General features: G+C 45.3%; 1 protein-coding gene across 1 annotated transcript; it reads left to right on the forward strand.

Annotated features, from left to right (window-relative positions):
- The first annotated feature begins 5,007 nt into the window (after positions 1-5,007).
- Positions 5,008-24,727, forward strand: P2RX4 (purinergic receptor P2X 4). The gene is made up of 12 exons (XM_033174640.1): positions 5,008-5,181; positions 6,540-6,687; positions 13,582-13,653; positions 15,082-15,154; positions 15,713-15,812; positions 16,398-16,478; positions 18,031-18,172; positions 20,498-20,634; positions 21,110-21,203; positions 22,273-22,338; positions 22,450-22,545; positions 23,909-24,727. Exons 1-12 carry the CDS (start codon positions 5,039-5,041, stop codon positions 23,966-23,968), a joined length of 1,212 nt encoding a protein of 403 aa, XP_033030531.1. The 5' UTR covers positions 5,008-5,038; the 3' UTR covers positions 23,969-24,727.
- Positions 24,728-25,097: the final 370 nt, after the last annotated feature.

Raw genomic sequence — 25,097 nt, forward strand, 5'->3', positions numbered from 1 at the left:
TGCACAGTGATCCTATGTTGAAAACAAACACATTTGTATCCACTGTATTAATGCGCCGAGGGACTTTTTTCTGTGTCATTATGACCAACAGGTGGTGGAAGGAGCGAGCCAGAGTCTAGTGAGTGAGACTGTCCCTGGCCAGAATACTGGTTTTAGCCCTCTCACTGGTCAGAGCTGAAGTTGTTATTTACAACTTTAAAAAGACAGTTGGCAATTTTAAATGTTGCTTGTAGATAGATAGATAGATAGATAGATAGATAGATAGATGGATGGATATAGATATTTAATTCAGTAACTCCCTAAAAAGTGTTAGGAGAGGCAATACATTTGAAATTAAAAGGAAACTGAAAGAAAATAGAAGACCAACAAAGAATTAATCATAATAAAACAGGGGCAGTAAATTGTGGACAGACGATGGACTTTGAGAAAGCCCCCAAAAGAAAGCTTAGCCAAATTTATACTGAAAACTCATAAAAATACCAAGATGAAATTTTAAAGAGAATCAAGAAAAGCAAGGGAATGACTAGAAAAGCCAAGGGAAAACTAAGACAAATGAAAAAACGTGAGGGGCGAAATCAAGTTTATTTACCTTCTGACCAGCAAGTCTTTGGATGTAAAAAGGAACAGAGGAAAGGGTAGGTGGATATGAAGTCTGCTTCAAGCAAAGTGAAGAATAATTGCAGAAAATAGAAGGCTTTTATTTTAAAAGGCAACTGGGCAAGGCATTTCATAAAAAGAAAGCTGGTGTTTCTGTTGCCAAAGTTATTATTATCATTATTATCATTATTTATTTAATTTCTATACCGCCCTATACCCGAAGGTCTAAGGGCGGTTCACATAAAATATCAAATACACAAAATCAAAACAAAAATAACAACCCAATAATGGGTTACCAGAGCATAGACAACAGTAGTTAGGCTATCCCTGTACAGAGAGGGGTGTAGCTGGGCCACCAGGCGAAGCTGATGGAAGGCACTCCAGGTCACTGAGCGGCTTTCCTTGTCTCTTGACAGAGATCATCATCGTACAGGGCGACCAAGGCAGTTTCTGTGCCAAAAGCAGGACTAAACCCTGATTGAAATGGATCCAGCAAAGCAGCTTCTTCCAAGAGCACCTGGATCTGGTCTGCGACCACTTGCTCCAGAACCTCGCTCCAGAAGTTAGAAAAACCAAGACTGGTAAGATTTTAACACAGGTAAGATTTAGAAGTGAGAAGGGTAGGAGGATCCAGGGGGAAAGAAAGCTGTGCATATGATAAAGAGCAAAGCAGAGGGGCAGAAGACAACATACCGGTAGTTCCATTTAATTTCATGTTAGCTCAGGTCAGGTTGCCTTGTTGACAAAAATGCTTTGCAGCCATCTTGTGATAGCTTCTTGGGGACTATAGATATCATGCTAGGAAGAGACATCATCATCATCATCATCATCATTATTATTATTATTATTATTATTATTATTAAAATACCCCACCCTTTTCCCTGATGGAAATCAAGGCAACTGACAAGCATTCCGGGAGCCACTTCAGGTATTTAGAATACCCATTTTAAAAGATGATGCATCAAACTGCTTCCTTTGTAACAGTTGCCCTGCTGATTTCAGTGTGAAAATGCAAATAAGGCATTTTGAGGGTCAATCTACTGATGGCAATGGTTGAGGCGGCCTGGTAGAGGCCTTGGAGTGAGTAGAGGTTTTCACCATTTTGCCGGCCATTTTTAAGGGGAAAAAGTCCAGCAAACGTTTAAGCACAAACATTCAGAATTAGGAAGGGTGAGCCGTGACCATTTTTTCCTGTACATAAAGGGCAGAAGATTTTGTCTGCTAATGGTAAGGCTGAACTGACGGAGGAAATATTTGAAATGTTATTAATCCCGACTCTCTGGCCGTTTTGACTCGTACATAAGGGGGTGGCTGATTGTTCCACTAATGATCAGAGCGGGGCCACACAAAATCGTAATAACCCACATTTGTGATACATTTTGGAATAGATGACTGTACCCTTAAATCCTGTAGATAAAGGGGGCATGTAGCTACCAATTTTCTTTGCCTGGGGTACAGGTATTTCTCTTTAATGCAGGAAAAATGATGCATAAATGCTGAGACTTTATTAGAAATTTAATTTGACCCAAATTGTATTACTGGCATTTTGGTGAAAACTTGCACGATAGGGTTGATAGTCGCTGGGTTTCCAACAAATACTAGATCCTCACCAGTACTTCTGTTCCTAATGCAATATATTTAAAAACCTGGTGTAGCAAACTGCTCCCTTTGCCTATAACCTCTCACTCGGTTACCTTCAACTGCAATCGTAGCTTCTATTTAAAAACCTTTTGAATTATCAGAGGTGGCGATAGGCACTAATAACTAACAAGTAATCTCTAAATGCTCTATCGTAATTATAGCAGCAATACCGTTGTGTGTCTTCTGGCTGAAGGTCAACTAGATGAGTATCTTGTGCTGTGCTTGGCAAGGGATAAAACCTCGATTGTGTTCTGTCTGCAACTTCATAACTCTTAAGGGTTTTCTTTTTTCCTGAGAGAACATTCTGTATTCAGAGTGTTCTCTCAGGTTTTGCTTTTCACCTTGTTGCATTGGCCAAAAAAAAAGCAAAAGACGCTGGTGGTCGGCGCTCCTGGTTTCCAGGACGGGGTTCAAGCCCCTGCGGTGTCCCTGCTTACTTCCAATGCAACCTCTCTCTCTTTCTCTCTCCCCCTTAAGAGCTAAATGAAGAAAGGTGCTCCTCTGATGCATCACTGGTGTGTGTCTAAAACAAGGTGGATTACATGGATGCTTCCCATCCTAGCACGCCTTGCCACAGGGAAGAAAATACTTACTTCTTTTATATATATATACAGTATAAAAGACTCTCTCTTAATTTTGCATTGTTTGTTTAGGACGTAACCTAAATATACAAACAAACAGATCCTATTTAGATTATTCAGAATGTGGAAAAGGCCGGGATAAATGAGGAGATGGCATCATGTTCACTCATTAGCAGCAGAAGAAGAGCAAATATAAGATGCTCAGGTGTCCTATTTTACAGAAGACAGTTGTCAATTTTCAGGGCTATCAGAGGCTTAAGATGTGGACAGGTGACAGTTCTCTGTATGAAGGTGTCATCTATTTGAATGGCCGGGCATTCCAGATCTGGTTGAAAGATCCAGAAGGAAGAGCAGGGGCACTGAAGTTGCCCATCAACAGATAAGCACCTTGGCCGCAGCCCAAGAACAACCACCTAGGCCACAGTCTTCCCCACTACAGTGAGATGTATAATATTCCCATGTAGAATTATAGGGTGACCTAACACTTCAGTCATACTCAAGGTAATATCATATATCTAGCTAAGTCATACTTGGAATCACTGAAATCAATGGGTCTAGTGACTATGACTTAGTAGGATATAAACTACTAATATTTTTAAATGTGCATCTACGCACAGCGTATGCAAATTGGTGTCTATTCATTTGGCCAAGTGTCAGTGGCCACTCTAAGCAAAGATGTGTCCAGTTTCTGAAATTGGGGTTGTCTAGGGATGCAATATTGTATGTTCAGTCAGACAGTTTTGTTTTCTCCTGATCATGAGGAATGCAGTTTGACCCTAAGTAAGTCCGAGTGCTTCCAAAGACTTACTCCCCAGTAAGTGCACGTTGGGGTAGGGCTATAGCTCCATTTCAGAGTGCATGCTTTGTATGCGGGAGGTGGGGTCCCAGGCATTTCCAGATATGGCTGCTAAGAAAGATCCTTACAGAGCCACTGCAAGTCAGCGATACCCAGACATTAGAAGAACTATCCACCCAGATCTTCAGGAGGGCCAGAATTGCATTTTGCAACATTTTCCACATTAGTTTGTGGAAATTTCTTTCTTTCTTCGGGGCAGTATATCGCTGAAGGGAACGGCACACCTTCCCCCGCAGCGAGAATTCCTACACACACACACAAACAAACAACACACACACTGAATATTGGGGAATGGGAGCACCAATGACTCACACTTCCTCTTCCAATATTTATTTTAGTGTGTCTAATTCCCCTTTGAGAAAATTCCAATATTACTGTATTAGAATGAAGTGCATATGACACTAAATGTGACACTCTTTTGTTACCAATGTTCTGGGCCTGGTTATGTGCCACGGAAGTGCTGTAGCCTGGCCAGAGACCAACTTGGAAAGTTATACATGATTCTACAAACCATCGTGTTCACCATAAATCTACAGCAGTACTCGTAAACCTCTCTGTTGTTTTACAGCTTTCTCAGAAAGTCAAGCATGTGTGAAAGGTCACGGCCACGCCATAGATGCAAAGCACATTTAAAGCACATGGTCCCACCCACACCCAGAATCGTAGGAACTATAGTTTACCCCTCACAGAGCTACAATGCTCAGCACATTTAAGAAACTACAGTTCCCAGAATCCCCTGGGGAAGCCATGTGTTTTAAATGTATAGCGTGACAAAAGGGACCAAAGTCCCACCACCCGCATTTTCTTGTGTCTCGTAGATTTCTCCACTGACAGAGCAGAGTAGTTTCCTTGCTGCAACCCATTTCACTATGCAGAGGCTTAAATCAGCAACAAATTAATTACCATTCTGTGACCCCCGCTTTGCCCTGCCTCTTCAGTGGGTCGGCTCTGGTTATGGGGCAGCCCTTGTTACTGCGTACAGTGTTGGGGTGTGTGAATGAGACCCAGCCTAGGGGTACGACCTCCCCCTTTCCCCACTCACGACTTTCACATCCCTGGTCTCAAGTTCGTGCAGCCTTTGGACTTCGCATGCAGCTGAATCCCGCCGACAAAACAGCCGCGATTCCTTTGCTTTCCCGTCCCCTCTCGCTTCGAGAGTCCTGTGTGAACTTTGCCAGCGGCCTCCGATTCCTTGCCATTAATCCGAGGAGGAGGCGGGAGGGAGACGCCTCTTTCGAACTCGCCACCGGGAGGCGGAGCGGGATTCGCCCTCTATAAAGCCCTCCGGCCGGGAGCGGCTGCCTGCCGCGGGGGATCGCGCTTCTTCGCCACCGCCGCCGCCCGCCTTCCCTTCTCTCGCTCCATGGCCGGCCCGGGCAAGGCGTGCGCGGGCTTGTACAGCTTCCTCTTCGAGTACGACACGCCGCGGATCGTGCTGATCAAGAGCCGCAAAGTGGGGCTCATGAACCGGCTGGTCCAGCTGGCCATCCTGGCCTACGTCATCGGGTAAGGCGGGGGCCGGGGGGCCAAGGGCCAGCGGCCCCTGGTTGCTGCTGACCAGGGAGGGAGCGGGAGGAGACCCCCTGACCTCTTTTCCCCACGAATGTGATCCTCCTCCCACCCAGAACTGGGGAAGTGGGGGGAACTCACTTGTTGCCAGAGGAGGGGAGTCCTCTTGAATTCCGTAGGTGTCTACTCGGAAGTAAGCCCCTCTGGTGTCCAATAGGATTTACTTGCAAAGGAGTTTGTTGCAGCGAAGTTGTAGTTCTCCAGATATTGGCTGCATACGCACCATATGTTTAAAGCACTTTTTACCCTCCCCCTGGGTGCTTTAGTTTACCCCTCACCGAGCTGCAGTTCCCAGCACCCATAATGAACTATAGTTCCCATAATTCTTTCCAGGCTGGGGGAAGAATATACTTTACATGTATGCATGGGCATAGCTAGGATTTATTGGGGGGCAGGTTTTATGTTGGGGGGGGGCAGAACCTCAGTTAGTTAAGTGTAAACTCCCCTCGGCGGTATGCAATTTATATCTTTATGCCACAGCAGCGGCCAGAATAGTGCATGCTATTAAAAGTCACTTGTAATAAGATGAAGAAGGTTTAAAATTGGATTATTAAGAATATAAGGCTTTAAGGATGTGTGTGAACGAGTACTCAACAATGGAACCAAGAGGGGGAGTGGAGGGAAGTCAAGCAAAACATACGGTTTAAAAAAAATTGTCTATGATGTTTTCTTTTTCTTTTTTATGCATTGTTGTTGTTAATATTATTATTTTGTTATTTTTTTTGAAAATTAATAAAATGCTATCAAAAAACCCACAGAGTAGTGCATGCTAAAAGTTGGCAAGAAAAAGAATACCAGCAAAAGAACAATGGCTGTATAAATGGACAGAATACACCGAACTCGCGAGCAAGACAGCCAAAATAAGGAATCGGGATGGAAAATAAATAAAGGACGGATGGGAAAGTTTGGGGGAGTACTAAAGCAAAGCTACAAGTAGGGGTAATTCTCTGAACAACAGTTAAATACAAAGAAGGACTAGAAGGGGGAAAGCAGGGTGGATTAATATTTGGATATTCAGCAATTACAAATGCCCTGGGAGGCTAGGCTGGGAAGTCTATATGGAAAGAATATTTGATGGCAAAGTATGATAAATAAATAGAAAAATGGAAAATGCATAAATGATGGGAAGTGGAGGAGACCAGTAACACCTGCAGGTTTCCCTAACTGTGCAAGACTAAGGGGATAAGCTAAAAAATATTTCTGTGAAAATGTGTCCGGATTTTTACTTCTTTAAATATGGCAACCCTACTTAAACCTAAATTCTGAGACAGATGTTTTGCCCCCCTCCCTTGCAGCTGGGTCTTCGTGTGGGAAAAGGGCTACCAAGAAACAGATTCAGTGGTGAGTTCGGTGACCACAAAAGTGAAGGGTGTCACTGTGACCAATACTTCAGAGCTGGGGCTCCGAATTTGGGATGTAGCCGATTACGTGATTCCGCCTCAGGTATGTACACAGGAGCTGAATCTCATGGCTTTGTTGGGTATGACACATACTTCCTGTTTGTGGTCATGAGTCTCTCTTGTCTTGCGGCAAACGGGGACAGTTTTCACCTACTAGCTCTTCAAAGGAGACCATTAGATCACAGGACTAAAGTTAAACAGAGCCTAAGACATACAGCGACCATCTTTATGAGTGTAAATAAGAAGTGTCTGCATTTTGGGGTGGCCAGCCAGACAATTGTTCAGATCATTCCATCCTGGTTTCATTCTTGTGTTTGGTACAGAACTTGTTTTGGTCCCCTGGGTAGATAACCTATACCAGAAGAGGGACAAGGAGAGTGCAACCTTGTGCTTTTTTTGGTAACATCTTTATTGAAAGTTCAAAAAGTACATAACCATATGTGCACCAAACATGGTGAGACGCAAAAGGGAAAACAAGGGGGGGACCCCAAACTTTCTATTTTACAATGTTGTTATTGTACTTCACCAGATCTTAACCTATTACAGTACAGTGGTACCTCCATGTAAGTCTGCCCTGTCCAGCGTCCATTTCGGTGGACGTCTTCCGCAAAGCACAGAGTAGCGCTTTGTCAAATGTCCTTTTCGTCGAGCGTCCGGGGCTCTGGAACGGACCCCAGACTCAAAACAAGGTACCCCTGTGTTTGTAAGAATGGGTTCCAAATATCATTGACTTTGTCCATGGCAAGTGCATTTCTATGCAAGTTGTTCATATGTTGTGAGTTTGTATAAGTCTTCAATCCAATCATAGAAGGGAGCCGAATTTTTATTTTTCCAATTCATCAGTACCAGTCTTTTTGCTGTGGTCGGGGCACAGAGAGTCCACTCGTATTGTCGTTTTGTAAGGTTCCATGTGTTGGGTATATAATTCAAGAAGATATTTTGCTCTGTAAATGTAAGGTTGTTCTGTACAGTTCTGTTGATGGTTTCAGTTACCTTCTGCCAAAAGTCTTTCAGTATAGCACAATGAAAAAACATATGTTTTAGAGAATCAGGGAGAATGCAACCTTGTTGGTTCTGGACCTTTCAGAGGTTTTGATGTCACTGACCTTTTTATCTTTTTGGGCCACTTAGCCAAAATGTGTCAAAGTTGTTGAGCTTTTTTAAGGAGGAAAGTCCTGTTATGGAGAGGGAAATGTCAAATTGAGGAAGGGAAAAGTCACTCACCAAAGGATCACTAAGGAAACAATCTGCCTCACAACGAAAACTACATCTTCCGTTCCAGCGATCATGCGAAAATAGAGGACTGGGCCAGGGCCGGGTGCTGTTATGCTTCTGCAAAGGAAAAGGAGCCCACGGTCGACAGCAATCGCCCGGAACCTCCCGGGGATCAACCAGTTGATCACGATCGACCTGTTGGACTTCCCGGTTCTATGGTGATGGCTTTCAGGCCTTGTTTAGAGGGTATATCTCAGAAAACACATCTGCGGCTTGCAGCCTGTGGGATACAGCATGTACCGATCATTCCCAGTCTTGATGGCCTCCAGATGTTTGGGGCCAACAGTGAGGACCAATGGGAGTTGTAGTTTGAGGGCGCTATTAGTTTCCATGGATCTGAGGCCCACATCTAGTCCAGCATTCTGTTCCCACAGTGGTCAGTCAGATGCCTCAGGGAAGCCCAAGGCCTGGACCTGAAAGTGTCTCATCTAATCCAAGAGGGCACTTTGCAAATAGCTGCCAGGCCCTTCCTCGTACACTGTTGTGCAGAATAATTTCTTCTCCGTCATAGAACTTGGTTCAAACTGTCTTTGCATGCTGCAGCTTCAGGGCAGAATGGGTGTAAGCTTCCTCTGTTGATTTTTTTTTTTTTTACAGCCATTGCGAAAGAGTGATAAGGTCAGCTCTGCTGATTCTTTCCTCTTGGCTAAACCTCAACTTCTCCTATTTTATGCCTCTGCTTCTGATCTCTGCAGCATGCGGGTTCCTGGGAGCCACACTTCCTCATTGTTGTTCGCACTGTGACTGAGTCGTCTCCCTAAACAATCATATTTGATTGCTGTTTTAAGTATGTATGAAGGCATTTATACTTGGATCAATATTAGTTTGGTATGGAAATAATAATAATATAATAGTAATAATAATAATAATAATAATAATAATAATAATAATAATAATAATAAACATTTATACCCCTCTTAGGCCATCTTCACACCATACATACATTTGAAGTGCTACAATGGCACTTTTTAAAACTTGAATTTTATTAACATACCTGTATACATATTACATATACAAAAGCAATAGAAAGAAAAATAATAAAAAAGAGAACACAGTTTTACAAATATTAACATAACCTGCAATTATTCTGACATATACATACAGAAAAAGGGGAAAAATAAAAGAAACTTAAAAAAGAAAGAAAAACAGTTCCATATACACATCTTTGTAAGGAATACAAGCCGTCCTTATTCCTGTTAGTAGCCTCCTTCTCTTCTATTTTTACAGTATCTCCTTTTCCGACTTCATGCTTGATTCCCTGATTTATATCTTGACTTCCCTCTACCCCTATACGGTTCTTAAAAACTTGTATTTCTGGTTGCCTGTATTCCATTAGTAAGTCTGTGGAGAAACAATCTAATTTCCTGTGGAATTTTAATCTACACTAAGCCAAGCAAAGTCCTGGAAACCACCTTTTTCATATAATTTATATATTAAAAAAATCCCATTCTCATTTGAATGATTTCTCATTATTTCTGTGAGTTTAGCCAGTTCCAATAACTCACACAGTTTTAAGAGCCATTCTTCTTTGGTTGGCAATGTGTTACTTTTCCAATATTTTGCAGTCACGATCCTGGCGGCCGTGATTGCATGTAGAAAGAGTCTTTTTTTGTCCTTTGGGATGTCTGTTGTAAAGATTCCTAATAAAAATAACTGGGTTTTTTTTTTGGAAAGTGTATCTAATCATTTTTTAAATTCTTCATATATCGTGTCCCAGAATTTTTTTATTCTGGGACACATCCACCACATGTGGAATAGATTCCCGTCCTTATGGTTGCACCTCCAACATTTACTACTAATTTTTTTTACTTATTTTAGCCAATTTTGCTGGGGTCAGGTATCACTGATACATCACCTTTAGGAAATTTTCTTTAATCGTATTGTTGTTGTTTAGTTGTTTAGTCGTGTCTGACTCTTCGTGACCCCATGGACCAGAGCACTCCATGGACCTGTCTTCCACTGCCTCCCGCAATTTGGTCAAACTCATGTTGGTAGCTTCGAGAACACTGTCCAACCATCTCATCCTCTGTCGTCCCCTTCTCCTTGTGGCCTCCATCTTTCCCAACATCAGGGTCTTTTCCAGGGAGTCTTCTCTTCTCATGAGGTGGCCAAAGTATTGGATCCTCAGCTTCAGGATCTGCCCTTCCAGTGAGCACTCAGGGCTGATTTCCTTAAGAATGGATAGGTGTGATCTTCTTGCAGTCCATGGGACTCTCAAGAGTCTCCTCCAGCACCATAATTCAAAAGCATCAATTCCTCGGCTATCAGCCTTCTTTATGGTCCAGCTCTCACTTCCATACATCGCTACTGGGAAAACCATAGCTTTAACTATACGGACCTTAATCGTATAGCATGCCGTAAATCTAATATCATTTTCCAAAAGGTTTTCCCACTTGTCTAGTTCTATATTATAGCCAAAATCTTGGGCCCATTTTACCATCACATCCTTTACCTCTGCATCTTTTAGATGCCAATTTAGTAATATCTTATACATTCTTTTTATCATTTGAAAGAAGTTCTTTATCTAGATCAGATATTATCTTGTCAAATCTGTTCCTTTTTTATCATAACAAAATAGAAAATTCTTTCCAGTAGCACCTTAGAGACCAACTGAGTTTGTTCTTGGTATGAGCTTTCGTGTACATGCACACTTCTTCAGATACACACTTTCTTCAGAAGTGTGCATGCACACGAAAGCTCATACCAAGAACAAACTTACCGTAGTTGGTCTCTAAGGTGCTACTGGAAAGAATTTTCTATTTTGTTTCGACTATGGCAGACCAACACGGCTACCCACCTGTAACTTTTTTTTATCATGTTCAAAACACTATTGAGTTGGTGTTACTGCAACCAGCATATACCGATTTGTTTTAATATATCGTATTTCTTCAATTTCAATTGGTTATTTTCTTCTTCTAGTAAATCTTTATATGTCTGCCAATTGGTACCCATATTTTTCCTTTTTACAGCCATTGCCTCCATTGGTGATAACCACCAAGGGGCTTTCGGCTCCAAAAGTTTTTTATTTCTTTCCCATACTTCAAATACTGCCTTTCTGATAATGTGGTTGTGAAATCCTTTATGTATTTTCACTTTATCGTAACCCAGATATCTGTGCCATCCTACTATGTGCTACGATAACACATTAAACAGTTGTGGCTCACCCCAAAGAATGCTGTCAAAAGTGCCACCTTGCTTAAGAACCAAAGTATTAAGCTGTAACACCTATGCAACAAATGAGTTAAAGGAACTGAAGTGAAACAACTGGAAATAAGCTGAGCATTTACCATCTAAATGTTTTATCCAGTTTGTTCTGTTAAATAAATCTTTCTTATTTGTTCAACTTCTGCCTGAGTCCCCCAAGTACCAAAGTTTTCCCTCACACAAAATACATAAAGATTACCTGTGGTGGTGATTATAGAGTGTTTATGTAGTTTGGGTCCACAGCAATTGGTATATAGTCGAGGGTTCTGCTACAGTAATTGGTGTCAGCAGTTGGATCTGCTACATGGGGCTACCCTTGAAGACTACTCAGAAAGAGCAGCTGGGGCAGAAAGTTGTTGTCTGGCTGTTTATGTGATGGGGGTGGGGGCTCACATTAACCCAACCATTAAATCCTTACGCTGAATGCCTGTGAACTTCTGGAAATGATTCAAGGTGACGCATTGAATCATATACCAAACCTGCAATGACTTGGGACCTAAGTACCTTCTTCAGTAATTCCCATCCATGTACAGTGGAACCTCTACTTACCACCATAATCTGTTCCGGCGGCCCATCCTTTAGGCAAAACGGGTTGCTGGTAGAAGCGCCATTGTGCGCATGTGCAGACGGCGGCAGTCGCTTCTGTGCATGCACAAACAGCAGATTCTGCACATGCGCGAATCGCGGCAAACCTGGTATTTACTTGGATCAGGCCTAAGTAGAGCCGGTCGTAAGTTGTATAGTGGTACCTCCAGTTACGAACTTAATTTGTTCCGGAGGTCCATTCTTAACCCGAAACGGTTCTTAACCTGAGGCGCACTTTCACTAATGGTGTGACTTCCGCTCACATCCTGGGGCAAAGTTTGCTACCAGGAGCATCTACTTCCGGGATACCGGAGCTTGTTACTCGAAGCGTTCATAAGGAGGACGGTACGTAACCCGAGGTTCCACTGTAGTGTACAGTCATACCTTGGATTACGTATGCTCCGGGTTGCAGAGTGTTTTTGTGGTTTTTTCGGTCTGCGCAGGCACAGAATGAATTGTTCACTTTACGTCCTTTTCGGGTTACGTACTGTAACCCGGAACGGATTAAGTACATAACCCGGGGTACCACTCCTGAAGTTGAGGCTCCAGTACTTTGGCCACCTCATGAGAAGAGAAGACTCCCTGGAAAAGACCCTGATGTTGGGAAAGATGGAGGGCACAAGGAGAAGGGGGCGACAGAGGACGAGATGGTTGGACAGTGTTCTCGAAGCGACTGGCATGAGTTTGGCCAAACTGCGAGAGGCAGTGAAGGATAAGGCGTGCCTGGCGTGCTCTGGTCCATGGGGTCACCAAGAGTCGGACACGACTGAACGACTGAACAACAACAACAACAACAACAACAACAACAACAACAACAACAACAACAACTGTATTAAGGTGTGCAGATGAAGGCACAAGACAAGGCATTCTCAGTCACGGCCCTTAATTTAGGGAATTCCAAAGCACAATTGGTTATCCCCCACATTGACCTAATTGAGACACAAGGTGTAAACCTCTTTGTTTACCCAGGCTTTTGGAATGCTTTCAACCTTCCTGCTGACACTGTTAACCTTGTTTATGTTTTGATGATGTATATTTGATAACTGTATTGTCAGCCAATGGGAAGGATCGTCCAATTGGGAGGGATACAAGTACAAACATGCACTTGAACAAGGGATCAGTAAACCAAAGTTTGGCTTGTGGGTTCCACTGCTGACCCGTTGATGAGCTCATGTTGTCGGTGCAGTAAGCTCTGACACTCTATGGCAAGCATCCCCAAACTTCAGCCCTCCAGATGTTTTAGACCACAATTCCCATCATCCCCGACCACTGGTCCTGTTAGCTAGGGATCATGGGAGTTGTAGGCCAAAACATATGGAGGGTCGCAGTTTGGGGATGCCTGCTCTATGGGATGTCCAGTTATTTCTGCTAGTAGCAAGTTGTTCTTCTTGACCTCGGCTCCTGGGCAAAAAGTTTTCTTGCTCCCAATCAAAATTCGCCTTTCAGCTTCTAATGGAAACTGCGCTGATGGTCGATGAACTACTGCTCTTTCATTCTGAGTTGCTAAGATGCCCATGGTCACATTTCAGCTTCTGAGCCATTGGTTTGTGGCAGGCATAGGCAACCTTCGGCTCTCCAGATGTTTTGGCCTACAACTCCCATGATCCCTAGCTAACAGGACCAGTGGTCAGGGATGATGGGAATTGTAGTCCAAAACATCTGGAGAGCCGAAGGTTGCCTATGCCTGGTTTGTGGGAAGTGGGCAGTAACCAACTTTTCCTGTAGCCCACAGAGGGACATTTCAATCAAAGTTCCCCCGTCTGCTAAAATGAGCTAGGCCTTGATCCTATATGGCTTCTCCTTGAGAAACACCATCGATCCAGATCACTGCGTGAAGTTGAACTCGTTCTTTTTTCTTTGTACACATGTTTAGGGCGAGAACTCAATATTCGTCATGACAAACATGATCATCACTCAGAATCAAACTCAAGGACTCTGTGCAGAGGTAGGCTCTCAATGTTCAGAATTTATTCGTTTTCTGTCTGAAACCATAAAGCAAATGTTGTGCAATTTCGGGAGCTGAGTTGAGGAGTTGCCATTCAGCTTATATCCCAGGGCCCAAGTAGTGACGCCATCTTTGGGGAATTAGGATTTTAATAGCAGGGGTGTCACAAGGGGGGTGCGGTCCGCCCCAGGTGTCCTGCCTGGGTGTGTGTGACAAAATCCCCCCGGGCGGATTGGCGTGGTGGAGCTCACACCCCCAGTGGGCGGATTTTCACGATTGGGGCGATCGTCGGCGTGAAGATCTGCTCACCGATCACGCAAATATGCCCAGTGTGCAGTGCTGGCCACTGGGGATGCACCTCCGGCAGGTGGCGCTTGCATCTGTGGCGGCCAGTGCCGCACGCCGGGGCGTATTTGTGCAATTGGTGCTGGCACCCCCAGGAGGATCGGGCGCCGCCCCTGGCACTCCTGGGAGGATCTGTGTGCCCCTGTGGGCGAATAGCCCTGCCTCCGTGAGCGGATTGCCCTGTCCCCTGGGCTGATTGCCCTGCCCCCGGGTGCACATCATGTTTGCCGCTCCTGATGCCCGAGTGGCTTCCTCCGCCGCCCTTTAATAGCTGCTGGCCCCACTCATTTTGCAGCATTTGTGGGTGGAGGCAGCCTGTTGATAAAAGTAGGAGCAGCTACCAGCAGCACACAAGCAAACACTGCAGGGTCCTCAGTTGGCTATGCTGGTTCCAAAGCAGAACCAGGGAGAGAAGCAGAGGGGGAGGGAAAGAGGATTGAAATCCTTAGGAAATAAGTTACGTAAATGTATAGCCTTTAGAAACCAGAGAAAGAGTTGCTTTTTAAACCTGGGCCTCAGGGGGTTTAATGCCCAGGGACCCAGCGGTAGTAAATGCTAAATGACTGCAGTTTTGGAAGTGTGTTTGCGTTGGTTTTAGTTTTTCTATCAGACTTTGAAATATTTTGTGAAAGTGGTTTTAATTGTATTGTATGGCACCCCCAATTGGAAAGGAAGAGGACCTACATAATTCCTCCGGTCTTTTTCCCCTGCATACTTTTCTTTTAAATTGTGGTGTTTGCCAACTTGGTTGGATCAAAGTATTTTCAGCACGTATCCCAATTTATGTAGATTGCTCAATTTGCCCGTTGGTGGACCTCTGTGCAGAATTCTGACTCTCTCTCTTATCATTTCCTTCCTTCCTTCTTTGAGTGAAGAGCCGTTCTTGTTAGCTCCTGCTGATTTATTTCAACGAATCCAAGCATAGTGGATTAACTACTGTAGTTCAGAAACAGCTTCTTTGTTTCGAGGCGCCCCCATGCAAACCCTTTCATAAGCGCCAGTTTTGGAGGCCACCGGGGTGGAGGGAGAGGGCATGGCGAGCGCTACCATTCTGTTTATCCGCACCATCTTCTTCCTCTCCAGTTTCCAGATAAAACCACACGGTGCCATTCTAGCGAAAACTGCACGGAAGGATACGTTGGGACACACAGCAATGGTAGGAGCTGGTTTGGTCTTCTTTGTGCCTGCTAGTCATTTTGCTCACTTTTTTTTTTGATAGAATCCTGACCTCGAGATCTGCAAATATATAGATAGGGCAGCATTTTTAAGCGGCAACTGTATGTTGCAGATTTCAAGGATATTGTGCAACGGTGTGATTGACTTCATCTGTAGATAATTGTTATGGGTTTTGGAGGGGAGGAATGCTGATTACTCAGTTGGGTGCTGCCGCCCCCTAATTCCCTGAGGGCAAGCTATTCTCTCTCAGCCTAAAACACCGTCACCCCCCTCTGCAAGAAGAGGGTGGTTCAGGCCTACCTTTCCTAGGAAGATGTTAAGTCTGAAGCCTGGAAAAAAAAACTGAATCATTGAGTTGGAAGGGACCCCAAGGGTCATCTAGTCCAACCCCCTGCAATGCAGGAATCTCGGCTAAAGCATCCATGACAGATGGCCATCTAACCTCTGCATAAAAAACCTCTGAGGAAGGAGAGTCCTGAGGCAGCATAGTTCTCGCTAGCATAACAGTTTGATGAGGACGCTCTTGTTATCCCTTCAGGTGTCCAGACTGGGAAGTGTGTTGCATACAGAAACTCCACCAACAAAACCTGTGAGGTCTTTGCCTGGTGTCCAGTGGAGGATGATGAATATGTTCCCAAGTGAGTGTCTTGCGGGAGGGAAACTTAACAAGCAAGTTGCTTTTTTTTTAAAAAAAGAAACATGCCTAGGTGATGAGATACTTCCACCAGGTAGCTACGCTCAGGCGTATTTTGGAGCTAAATGGTGTTGACAGCCTTTGCTTTCCCAGGACTTCAGGGAAGCAGCGTTTATTGGTTGGCGCGGCTGTGGCCTGGTCCCAAAGGCCATTGTTTCCTTCCCCCATAGCCGTGGGTGGGACGCTCAGCACTCCCCCCTCTGGCTACACTGGCATGGGCAGAAGGGCCTGTTTGAAAGGCCAATCAGGGGACATTGAGGGCGGACAGGCTTGCAGTGCTATAAATGGAAGTCTTTACCCGAGGTCACCCTCTTTGGATATCACCCCTTCCTGGGTGAATTTGGGGTGTTATGTGTGCAAAGTGTGCCCTGACCTATGGGGGGCCAGACCACCTTTTTGAAGTGAGATTGTTGCCTTGTTGCTAGCCATGATTGTCAGGCATAAAGTGAAATCGCATGTTTCCACTCAGACTTTCTCTTTCTCCTCCCTGCCCCACCCCATCCCCTGGTCCTTTCTCAACCCCCTCCAGACCAGCTTTCCTACATAATGCCGCAAACTTCACCCTCCTGGTAAAGAACAACATCTGGTACCCCAAATTCAACTTCACGAAGTGCGTATACATTCCCCACCCCCGAATCACTAACGCCTTTGTCTGCGCTCCCTGGAGCATTAATCACAAGTTGTTGGGTTATCGTGCTAGCAGGAAACAGAATCAGTCCTTGTATTATTTGTGTCACACAATATAAAATTACGGCACTGAAGAATTCGGCAGTGCTTTGCCAAGGATGGAGATGGCAGGGTGGGGTGGCACCGGCTCTCAGTGCTGTCAAGTATCCCGTTTTCCCCAGGATTCTCCCTTATTTCAAGCAGTTTCCCGGTGCTCTCCCTTATTTTTTATTTCCCTTAAATTTCCCGTTTTTAATGGAAGCAGCTCCTCCCCTGCTGGCCAGGGACTGGGTGGGAAGACCTCGCCTACTTGGAGAGAAAAGCCTCAGCCCTCAAAGCAAGTGGGAGCCGTTTCCCGTGCTTACAGGGGGGTGTATTCCTCCCCCTGCATCAGCCCCTATCCGTTGCCGCCGAGCCCCTCAGGCAGCCAATAGGGTTAGCTGGCAGGTGGAGCCTGGCTGCCTTTGAGCAGCTGCTGCTTCCTGTCCTGTTTTGATGGGATCAGACAAGAAGACGATGGGGCTCCATCGCGCGGAGCACATGGCTGCCCTCCTCTTTGCTGGCCGCCCTCCTCTTTGCTCCGCTCCGAGCCTGAGCCCGCTTGGAGTTTACATTGCTGCTCCGCCCACTTTTGCTTCTGGCTCCGCCCAGCACTGACATGTGACTGTCCCCAGGATAGGTGAGACTGCTGATCCCTTATTTTCAAATCCGAAACTTGACAGCTATGCCGGCTCTAGGTTTCCGGGTTCCCTTGGGCAAGACCCTGTCAGTGGGAGACCCTTCCTCCCATGAGCCGCTTTCCTCACTGCCATTGTTTGCTGGTGCTGCATCTACTTTTCTTAGGACTGCAGTAAGAGGCCTTATACCAAGTCAGGCTTACTGCTCCATCTGCCTCAGTGTTGTCTACACTGGCTAGCAATGGCTCTCCATGGTTTCAGGTGGGGAATCTTTCTCTAGCCCTGCCTGGAGATGCCAGGGAACGAACCTTGGGCTTTTGGCATGCAAAGCAAGTGCTCTACCCATGAGCCACTGCCTCTCTCCCCAGCACTGTCATATTGTGGAACAGCAGCAGCTTTTAGCCAGGATTAAGTTTGCAGAATGAATAGAGATGGCTTAGGCTCATTCTCTCGTGTCAAAAGCTTGCCAGAGATAACCATTCCCCCCCCCACCTTTTCCTAGACAACACCATCTTTATGTGGAGTGGGCAGGGCCACTGGCGGAGGGAGGGGTGACATCGCAGGGCCACTGGCGGAGGCCCCAGGTGTCCTCCTGGGGGGGGGGTGGCATTGCCATGCCGCCCCCCTGGGATGCTCGCCCCGCCCCCGGGTGCTGGAGCAGCTAGCTCTGCCTCTGTGCAGGGCAGATGTTTCTAGTTCAGTATACAGGAAGTTGCACCCTTTGGGCGGAAGGGCACGATATAAATTTAACAGATAAATCACCCAGTGAGTTCCCCAGATGACCTTAACTCTGGAATCTCTCCCTTCTTCCCCACCCAGGCGAAACATCCTCCCCACCATAAGTAAATCATACCTCAAGAACTGCAAATACAATTCCAAAACGGACCCCTTTTGCCCCATTTTCCGCCTCCGTGATGTGGTTGAATCTGCTGGTCAGAATTTCGAAGAGATGGCTGTTGAGGTTGGTTAGAAATCTGTGGTGGGAAAATACGACAGGAAGGGAAGAGTGATAATTCAATCAGGAGCCGAGTGCAAGAGTTGAAAATTAGATTTAAAAAAATACTTAGATTTATCTTCCTTTAAAGATAGGATAAATTTTCTATATGCACATGGCATGTATTGTTAACTTATGTGTCGAGTGCAGCACCTCAGGCCGTGAGACATAGGCGCTCCTCCCACTGGCCCCTGGGGCTCAGGCCAGGCCACAGACCCCTCCCCTGCCTAGGCCCCACTTGCTATCAGCTCCACTCCACAGGCTCTTCCAGTGCTTCCACATGTCATTGCACCGTGATAATGGCCTGGATGATAAGCAAAACTTACCATGGAGTGCAGTCTGCTGTGCAAAGGCCGTTAGCTGCGACACCAGAATTTGGGAGCCTCCAGTGCAGGAGAACAGTTGCTTTATGCCTCGCTTGTGGGCTGCCAAGAAGACCCTTGACCTGGCATCTCTTCAGGTAGTGGGGGCACCTGGACAGAAGGGCCCTAAAAGATGCCCTCAGTGTACAAGTGCTGGCTGGTGTCCGGAAAGGGCAGTCCTTAATGCTGCCTGCCGTGCAGTGGTGATCCTTCAGGCTGCCTTCAGCGAGAGCTGCTCCTGTGTGCAGACTGCTTGGCCAGACACTGGTTGCCTCTCTGTGGCAGCTTCTCCTGTCAGAAGCCCCCATGTGTTCTGTGCCTCAGGGTGGGATTTGGGCCTCACCCCTCCTTGTGGCAGTGTGGGGTCGGCCTGCAGTGATGGGAGCGGCCGCCGAGACCACATAACACCGGTCTTGAAAGATCTACATTGGCTCCCAGTACGTTTCCGAGCACAATTCAAAGTGTTGGTGCTGACCTTTAAAGCCCTAAATGGCCTTGGTCCAGTATACCTGAAGGAGCATCTCCACCCCCATCATTCAGCCCAGACACTGAGGTCCAGTGCCGAGGGCCTTCTGGCAGTTCCCTCACTAAGAGAAGCCAAGTTACAGGGAACCAGGCAGAGGGCCTTCTCGGTAGTGGCACCCGCCCTGTGGAACGCCCTCCCACCAGATGTCAAAGAGAAAAACAACTACCAGACTTTTAGAAGACATCTGAAGGCAGCCCTGTTTAGGGAGGCTTTTAATGTTTAATAGATTATTGCATTTTAATGTTCTGTTGGAAGCCGCCCAGAGTGGCTGGGGAAACCCAGCCAGATGGGCGGGTATAAATAATAAATTATTATTATTATTGATCTGCAATGAGAGCAGGAAGCCTGTGGGGCAGCAGCCCCGTGAGTCCACTCCTGAGCAAGCCCCACAAGGTGGCAGCTGCACTGCGAGAGACTTCGTTCCCTGTTTAATGTTTGTTTCCAGCCTCTTCCCCCCTCCTCCTGAGTATCCAACATATTTGAACAAGGGCAGCTGGGTAACAGTTTGTACAAATGGTGCTCTTTGGCAGATGTACATTATAAGGAATGTGATTAATGGAGTAAATATTTAACTTTCCTTGTTTGGGCTTGCTATCTTCTCAAGATCAAGGCCTCTTTCAAACAATGAGCTTTGCTTCTAGTCACATTTGCCAGTTGCATTTCCAAAAGGCTCTTTTTGCTAACTCCTCAACTTGGTTCAGTTGTGCAAAGTGTAAACTTAAATGTGTCCAGTTCAGAACGGATCTGCACTTTCCAAAGTGGATTTATGCAAGCTGTTCTGTTCTTTAAGGCCTCAATCTTCCAATCTGTAATATTGGGTTAATAGTACTGACCAAACTTACAGGGCTATTGGAATAATCATTGTGAGAACACGTTAATGTGTTTTGAAACAAGCTGTAGAAAAACCTTTAAAATTATGTCAGTCTGCAGGTACCCCTTCCATTTAGATTTCATCAGAGTTTATAAAACGTAAAACTTTGCTGCTAGACTCAAGCCTTACAGTTGCATACAGAATTCTCAGGCAAACTGGTGGATGGGAACAAATGACAGCAGCTTTATTATATTTTGAGATTGTGCATTGAGATTATATTGTTCATAAACCACATGGGAAGGATTTGTATCCTGAAAAGTGGGATGTAAATAATTGCAATCAATAACTGCATTTTTGTGGTGCAATGTGTTTTGGCATCAATGAGACCTAGAAACTTGTCCCTCACTCTTTTTCTGTACCAAAATTGACTTGGGTTATGGTGGATGCAGTGGTACGCTAGACTCCGTGGAAAATTAAGTTCATGGTCTGCTGTAAAAGACAATTGCATCCGTGACCATAGGGAAAAAATTAAATTATGTCACATATGAGGGCTGTCTGAATTTAAATTGAATGCACCGTTTTGGTTTCTACAGGGTGGAGTGATGGGGCTGCAGATCAGCTGGAACTGTGATTTGGACAAGGCTGCCTCTCATTGTTTGCCGAAATACACCTTCCGTCGTATCGACAACAAGGATTCTGACCACAATGTCTCTCCAGGATACAATTTCAGGTAGGGTGATTTGGGGTAACCAGGTCTGGGAACCCACCATGGTATAGCCTCTACCCAACTCAAACTCTTTTGGTGCAGGTGCAGAGTGTGTTTGTTTAGGTGTGGTGATTTGTTGGAAGAGTTGGCTTGCGCTGTTGATTTTTTAATTGTACTGGTGTTACTGTGATGCATGTGAGAACTTTCACTCGATGCACAACACCAGTGGAGACCAGTTGCTCTGGACCAGTGACCCACACAAATTAGTATGTGCTGGAGCTCTGGAGCAGACACATCAGGATTTCTAATTAGGTAATGGGATCCCTGAAGATTTGCAGTTGTTTTCATCCATCTGTCTCAAGAGACAATGGAGTGCGCCTCGAGGGGTGAAGTCAAACCACTGTGTTAGCAGCCTCCCTGGGGCACAAGCCTGGGCAGTGTGTATGGAGTCCTGGGCTGCCCAGAGGACAAGACCCATCTCCCCTTTTTCTTTTCCCAGATTTGCTAAATATTACAAGAATGCTGGTGGCAGAGACTCCCGGACACTCATCAAGGCTTATGGAATTCGCTTTGATATCATGGTGTTTGGCAAGGTAAAGATAAAGGGACCCCTGACTGTTAGGTCCAGTCGCGGGCGACTCTGGGGTTGTGGTGCTCATTTCGCTTTACTGGCCGAGGGAGCCGGCGTACAGCTTCCGGGTCATGTGGCCAGCATGACTAAGCCACTTCTGGCAAACCAGACTAGCACACGGAAACGCTGTTTACCTTCCCACTGGAACGGTACCTATTTTTCTACTTGCACTTTGACGTGCTTTCGAACTGCTAGGTTGGCAGGAGCAGGGACCAAGCAACAGGAGCTCACCCCATTGCGGGGATTTGAACCGCCAACCTTCTGATCAGCAAGTCCTAGGCTCTGTGGTTTAACCCACAGCGCCACCCGCACCCTAGGTTTTGGCAAGGTAGCTACCTGCTTTTGCAGAGGGCGTAAGGAGGCCAGCTGCCTCTGAGAGTTTGGCCTGCCTGCAGCCGTGGCAACCCTCAGATGGCACAAGAGCATGCATGGCATCCCTCTGCTTTGTTCCCTGGAGAGGGGGGAGAGAGGACCCAAATCTCATTTAACCGATGACCCCATGTTTGAGCCCTGGCATTTCCAGCAAGAGTACCCAAGAACTTTGACCTGCTTCCAGTCAGAATAATTCGGCTGTCCTCAACTTTTTGGGACCCAACTTTTAAATACATTCTGTGACGTGTGACCACATTTCTAGTATGTCCACATGCCTCCTCCATTCAATTTCTTTCTCTTTCATAGAAACTCTGAATTTGTGTGTGTGTCCAACGTCTTTGTCTTCCTGAGTTGTTGAATGTTCCGTTGCACCAGTTAGTGCTGGAGGTTTCACCACCACAGACATGAGACAATTCAGTCACAGAACGGCCATCCTTTTCTCACAAACAAATGCCATAAAGCCGGCCTTCCCCAACCTGGTGCCCTTCCCAGGTAATGTTGGACTACAACTCCCGTTGTTCCTGACCAGTGCCCATGCTGGCTGGGGCTGATGAGAATTGGAGTCCAACACCTGTCGGTGGAAAGCTGCCATAAATGAATAGGAGAGCTATCGGAAAAAGTACTTGTGAATAACTTGTGTATATTTGTGTGTGTTTTAGGCAGGAAAATTTGATATCATTCCTACGATGATTAACATTGGATCTGGCTTAGCCCTGTTTGGTGTGGTAAGCCCTTTATTTTCCCTTACCACTGGTTTCCTTTTAATAAGGTGCTAGAAGAAACGTCAACATTTGAAAATAAGTAGAATCTCTTCTTTTCCTTTGAATCTCAACTAGGCAACAGTCCTCTGTGATATCATTGTCCTATATTTCATGAAGAAAAAATATTATTATAGAGAGAAGAAATACAAATATGTTGAAGACTATGACTTGGTAAGTTTGCCAGTGTCCTCATATCCTGGGTGCTGTGTTAGGATTTGCCGCCATAGCTTTCTCTCTTTGTATCTGTTTCTTCCTTCTATCTATCTATCTCTGTCCCTCTTTCCTTCCCCATCTCTGTCTGTCTTTTTGGTTCTTTTCTCTGTGTTATTTTCCTTCAGAAGGAAAAGAATAAATATGGATGTGGAACATCCATTCTTCCCCCACCCCCAACCAAAAAAAGAAGCTTGGAAACTTCTTTTTCCAGGGAGTGTAAGGATTGCTAACATTTCTTGGTGCCATCATATACCTAGGATTTCCTATGTGAGACACTATGAGAATTTTAAAAACCATTTATAATACCAAATTCCCACCTTGGTTTCTGGCCAAATGGCCCTGTGGCTTAATTGGATGTTAGTCACTTGCTTTTCCTTTATAGCTGGGGAACCTGTTGCCCTCCAGATGCTCACGTCATCCTATTGATCAGTGTGGCTCCTACAAATATATGCCCTTCTAATATATTAGGCTAGAGCCTATCTAGCTTCTCATGGGGAATGAAGATTTACCATAATGTAGATAGACTTGTGGTGGGTTTCCTTAAGTTAAAAAAGGGCTTGATTTCAGCTGCTTGCATTTTATAAGGCATAGTAAAGATACATTGCTAGATTACAGCAAATTGTTTTTAGAGACGAACATACAAAGAGCCTGCTGGATCAGGCCAATGGTCCATCAAGTCCAGCATGTGGTTTTCGCAGTGGCCAACCAGATGCCTCTGGGAAGGGCAAAATCAGTACCTGAGCACAACAGCGCACCTTGATCGGTTTGGAGCACAGTAGGGGGAAGAGGGCTTGGTTCATTGCCTTATTGGCAACCTTTTGCCAGCTTATTAAGAAAAGTTTGGTTGGGCTTTTTGAAAGTGTGTTGCTTTGCCTTAGCAAGTGCAGCTCCTGTAGGAACCTTGTAGGGGGTTGGACTAGATCAGTGTTTTTCAACCACTGTTCCGCGGCACACTAGTGTGCCGCGAGATGTTGCCTGGTGTGCCGTGGGAAAAATTGTGTTTATTTGATTCCTATTCAAGAGAATTACTTTATATATAGTCAATATAGGCACAGAGTTAAATTTTTTAACATTTTCTAATGGTGGTGTGCCTCGTGATTTTTTTCATAAAACAAGTGTGCCCTTGCCCAAAAAAGGTTGAAAAACACTGGACTAGATGACCCTTGGGATCCCTTCCAACTCTACGATTCAATGAACCTTTCAGGCTAATTTGCTTAGGAAATTTCCCTTGGGGAAATGTTAGCCCGAATGCGAGCCTGAGAATCTGTCTTGTGTATTGTTGTTGTTGTTTTTGCACTGACTTCCCCCTCTTCTTTCCTAGGAAGCCAATTCATCCTATGGGTCCCAGGCAGAAACTCAGGAAGGCTGTCACATCCGATGACCAACCCAAAGTGCCGATGTCAACCGGAGTCCAATGAATTTCACGCACGCACAGGCTGTGAAGGGGAACAGAAACCCACATAAATTATTTCCCTATCTTCTGTTCAGTCTTGCTTCCAATATGGATGCCCTGATAAAGGGAATGTAAAGATTGTGATATTCTGCAAATAATGATAACCACTTTCTGTGAAAGTTCTTTTTTTTTGCTTGGGTGGGGGAAGATATTTTGGGGACCTGCAAAGCCCTGGATAGTCTCAGGTAATTTTGAGGGCCTCCTAAAGTTGTGGCAATGGAAAAAGAAAGTGGCCTGCCTTCCCCCAAGTCACTTCTGGGTAGGATTCCTTCCCTTTCTGCCCCCTTCCGCCCTGGTTCCTCTTCATTTCATCCCCCCATCTTTGCTGGATGTAAACAAGCTTGGTCTTCTGCTCCCTTCCTTGCACAGATCCCAGACAGTTCCTATTCTTAGCGGGCGATAGAATCCCCAGCATTCAATGGGACCAGGAAGGCGCTCTGACCTGCAAACCAGATGGCAATACTGCCAGTCCTTTCCCTTTGCACTTTCCTTAATTTTTGTCCTTTAGAATTCATTTCCAAACTGAAGGAATGGATATAGGTCAAAAAGAAGTGAATCTGTACGTCCTTGCACTTTCCCCCTGTCTTGATTACATGGCAGCAAAAGGAAAAGTTGATTACTGTGAATGGGGAGGATTTTAGGGGAGAGATCTATTTTGTGGAGAAAATAAAGCTATTGGAAACTTTCGTCTTCTTGTGCCTCCTTCTTGTATGGGTAGCCTGGAACGCAGAGCCGCAACTGAATATTCACACAATCTGTGCAAAGCAAATGCTAGCATAATAGATTGGAGACTGTGTGTGGTGGAATCAAGCTGCAATCTTCTGTGTTTCAAAAACGGTTGTTTCAGAACTTGTTTATCTGCATTTAGGGAAAAGGTCAGACCTCTGCAGAAACGGGAGATACAAATGCTGCAATCTGCACAAATAAGGCAAAATGTATTTATTTTAAAATACTGTACTTACATCCTGCCCTTACAATCCTGTGCTGGCTAGAAGTGGTGGGAGTCCAAATATCTGGAGGGCACCAGGCTGGGAAGGCGCTTGCATTATATTGTGAC

The sequence above is a fragment of the Lacerta agilis genome, chromosome 17, assembly GCF_009819535.1.
Source record: "Lacerta agilis isolate rLacAgi1 chromosome 17, rLacAgi1.pri, whole genome shotgun sequence".
Lineage (NCBI taxonomy): Eukaryota > Metazoa > Chordata > Lepidosauria > Squamata > Lacertidae > Lacerta > Lacerta agilis.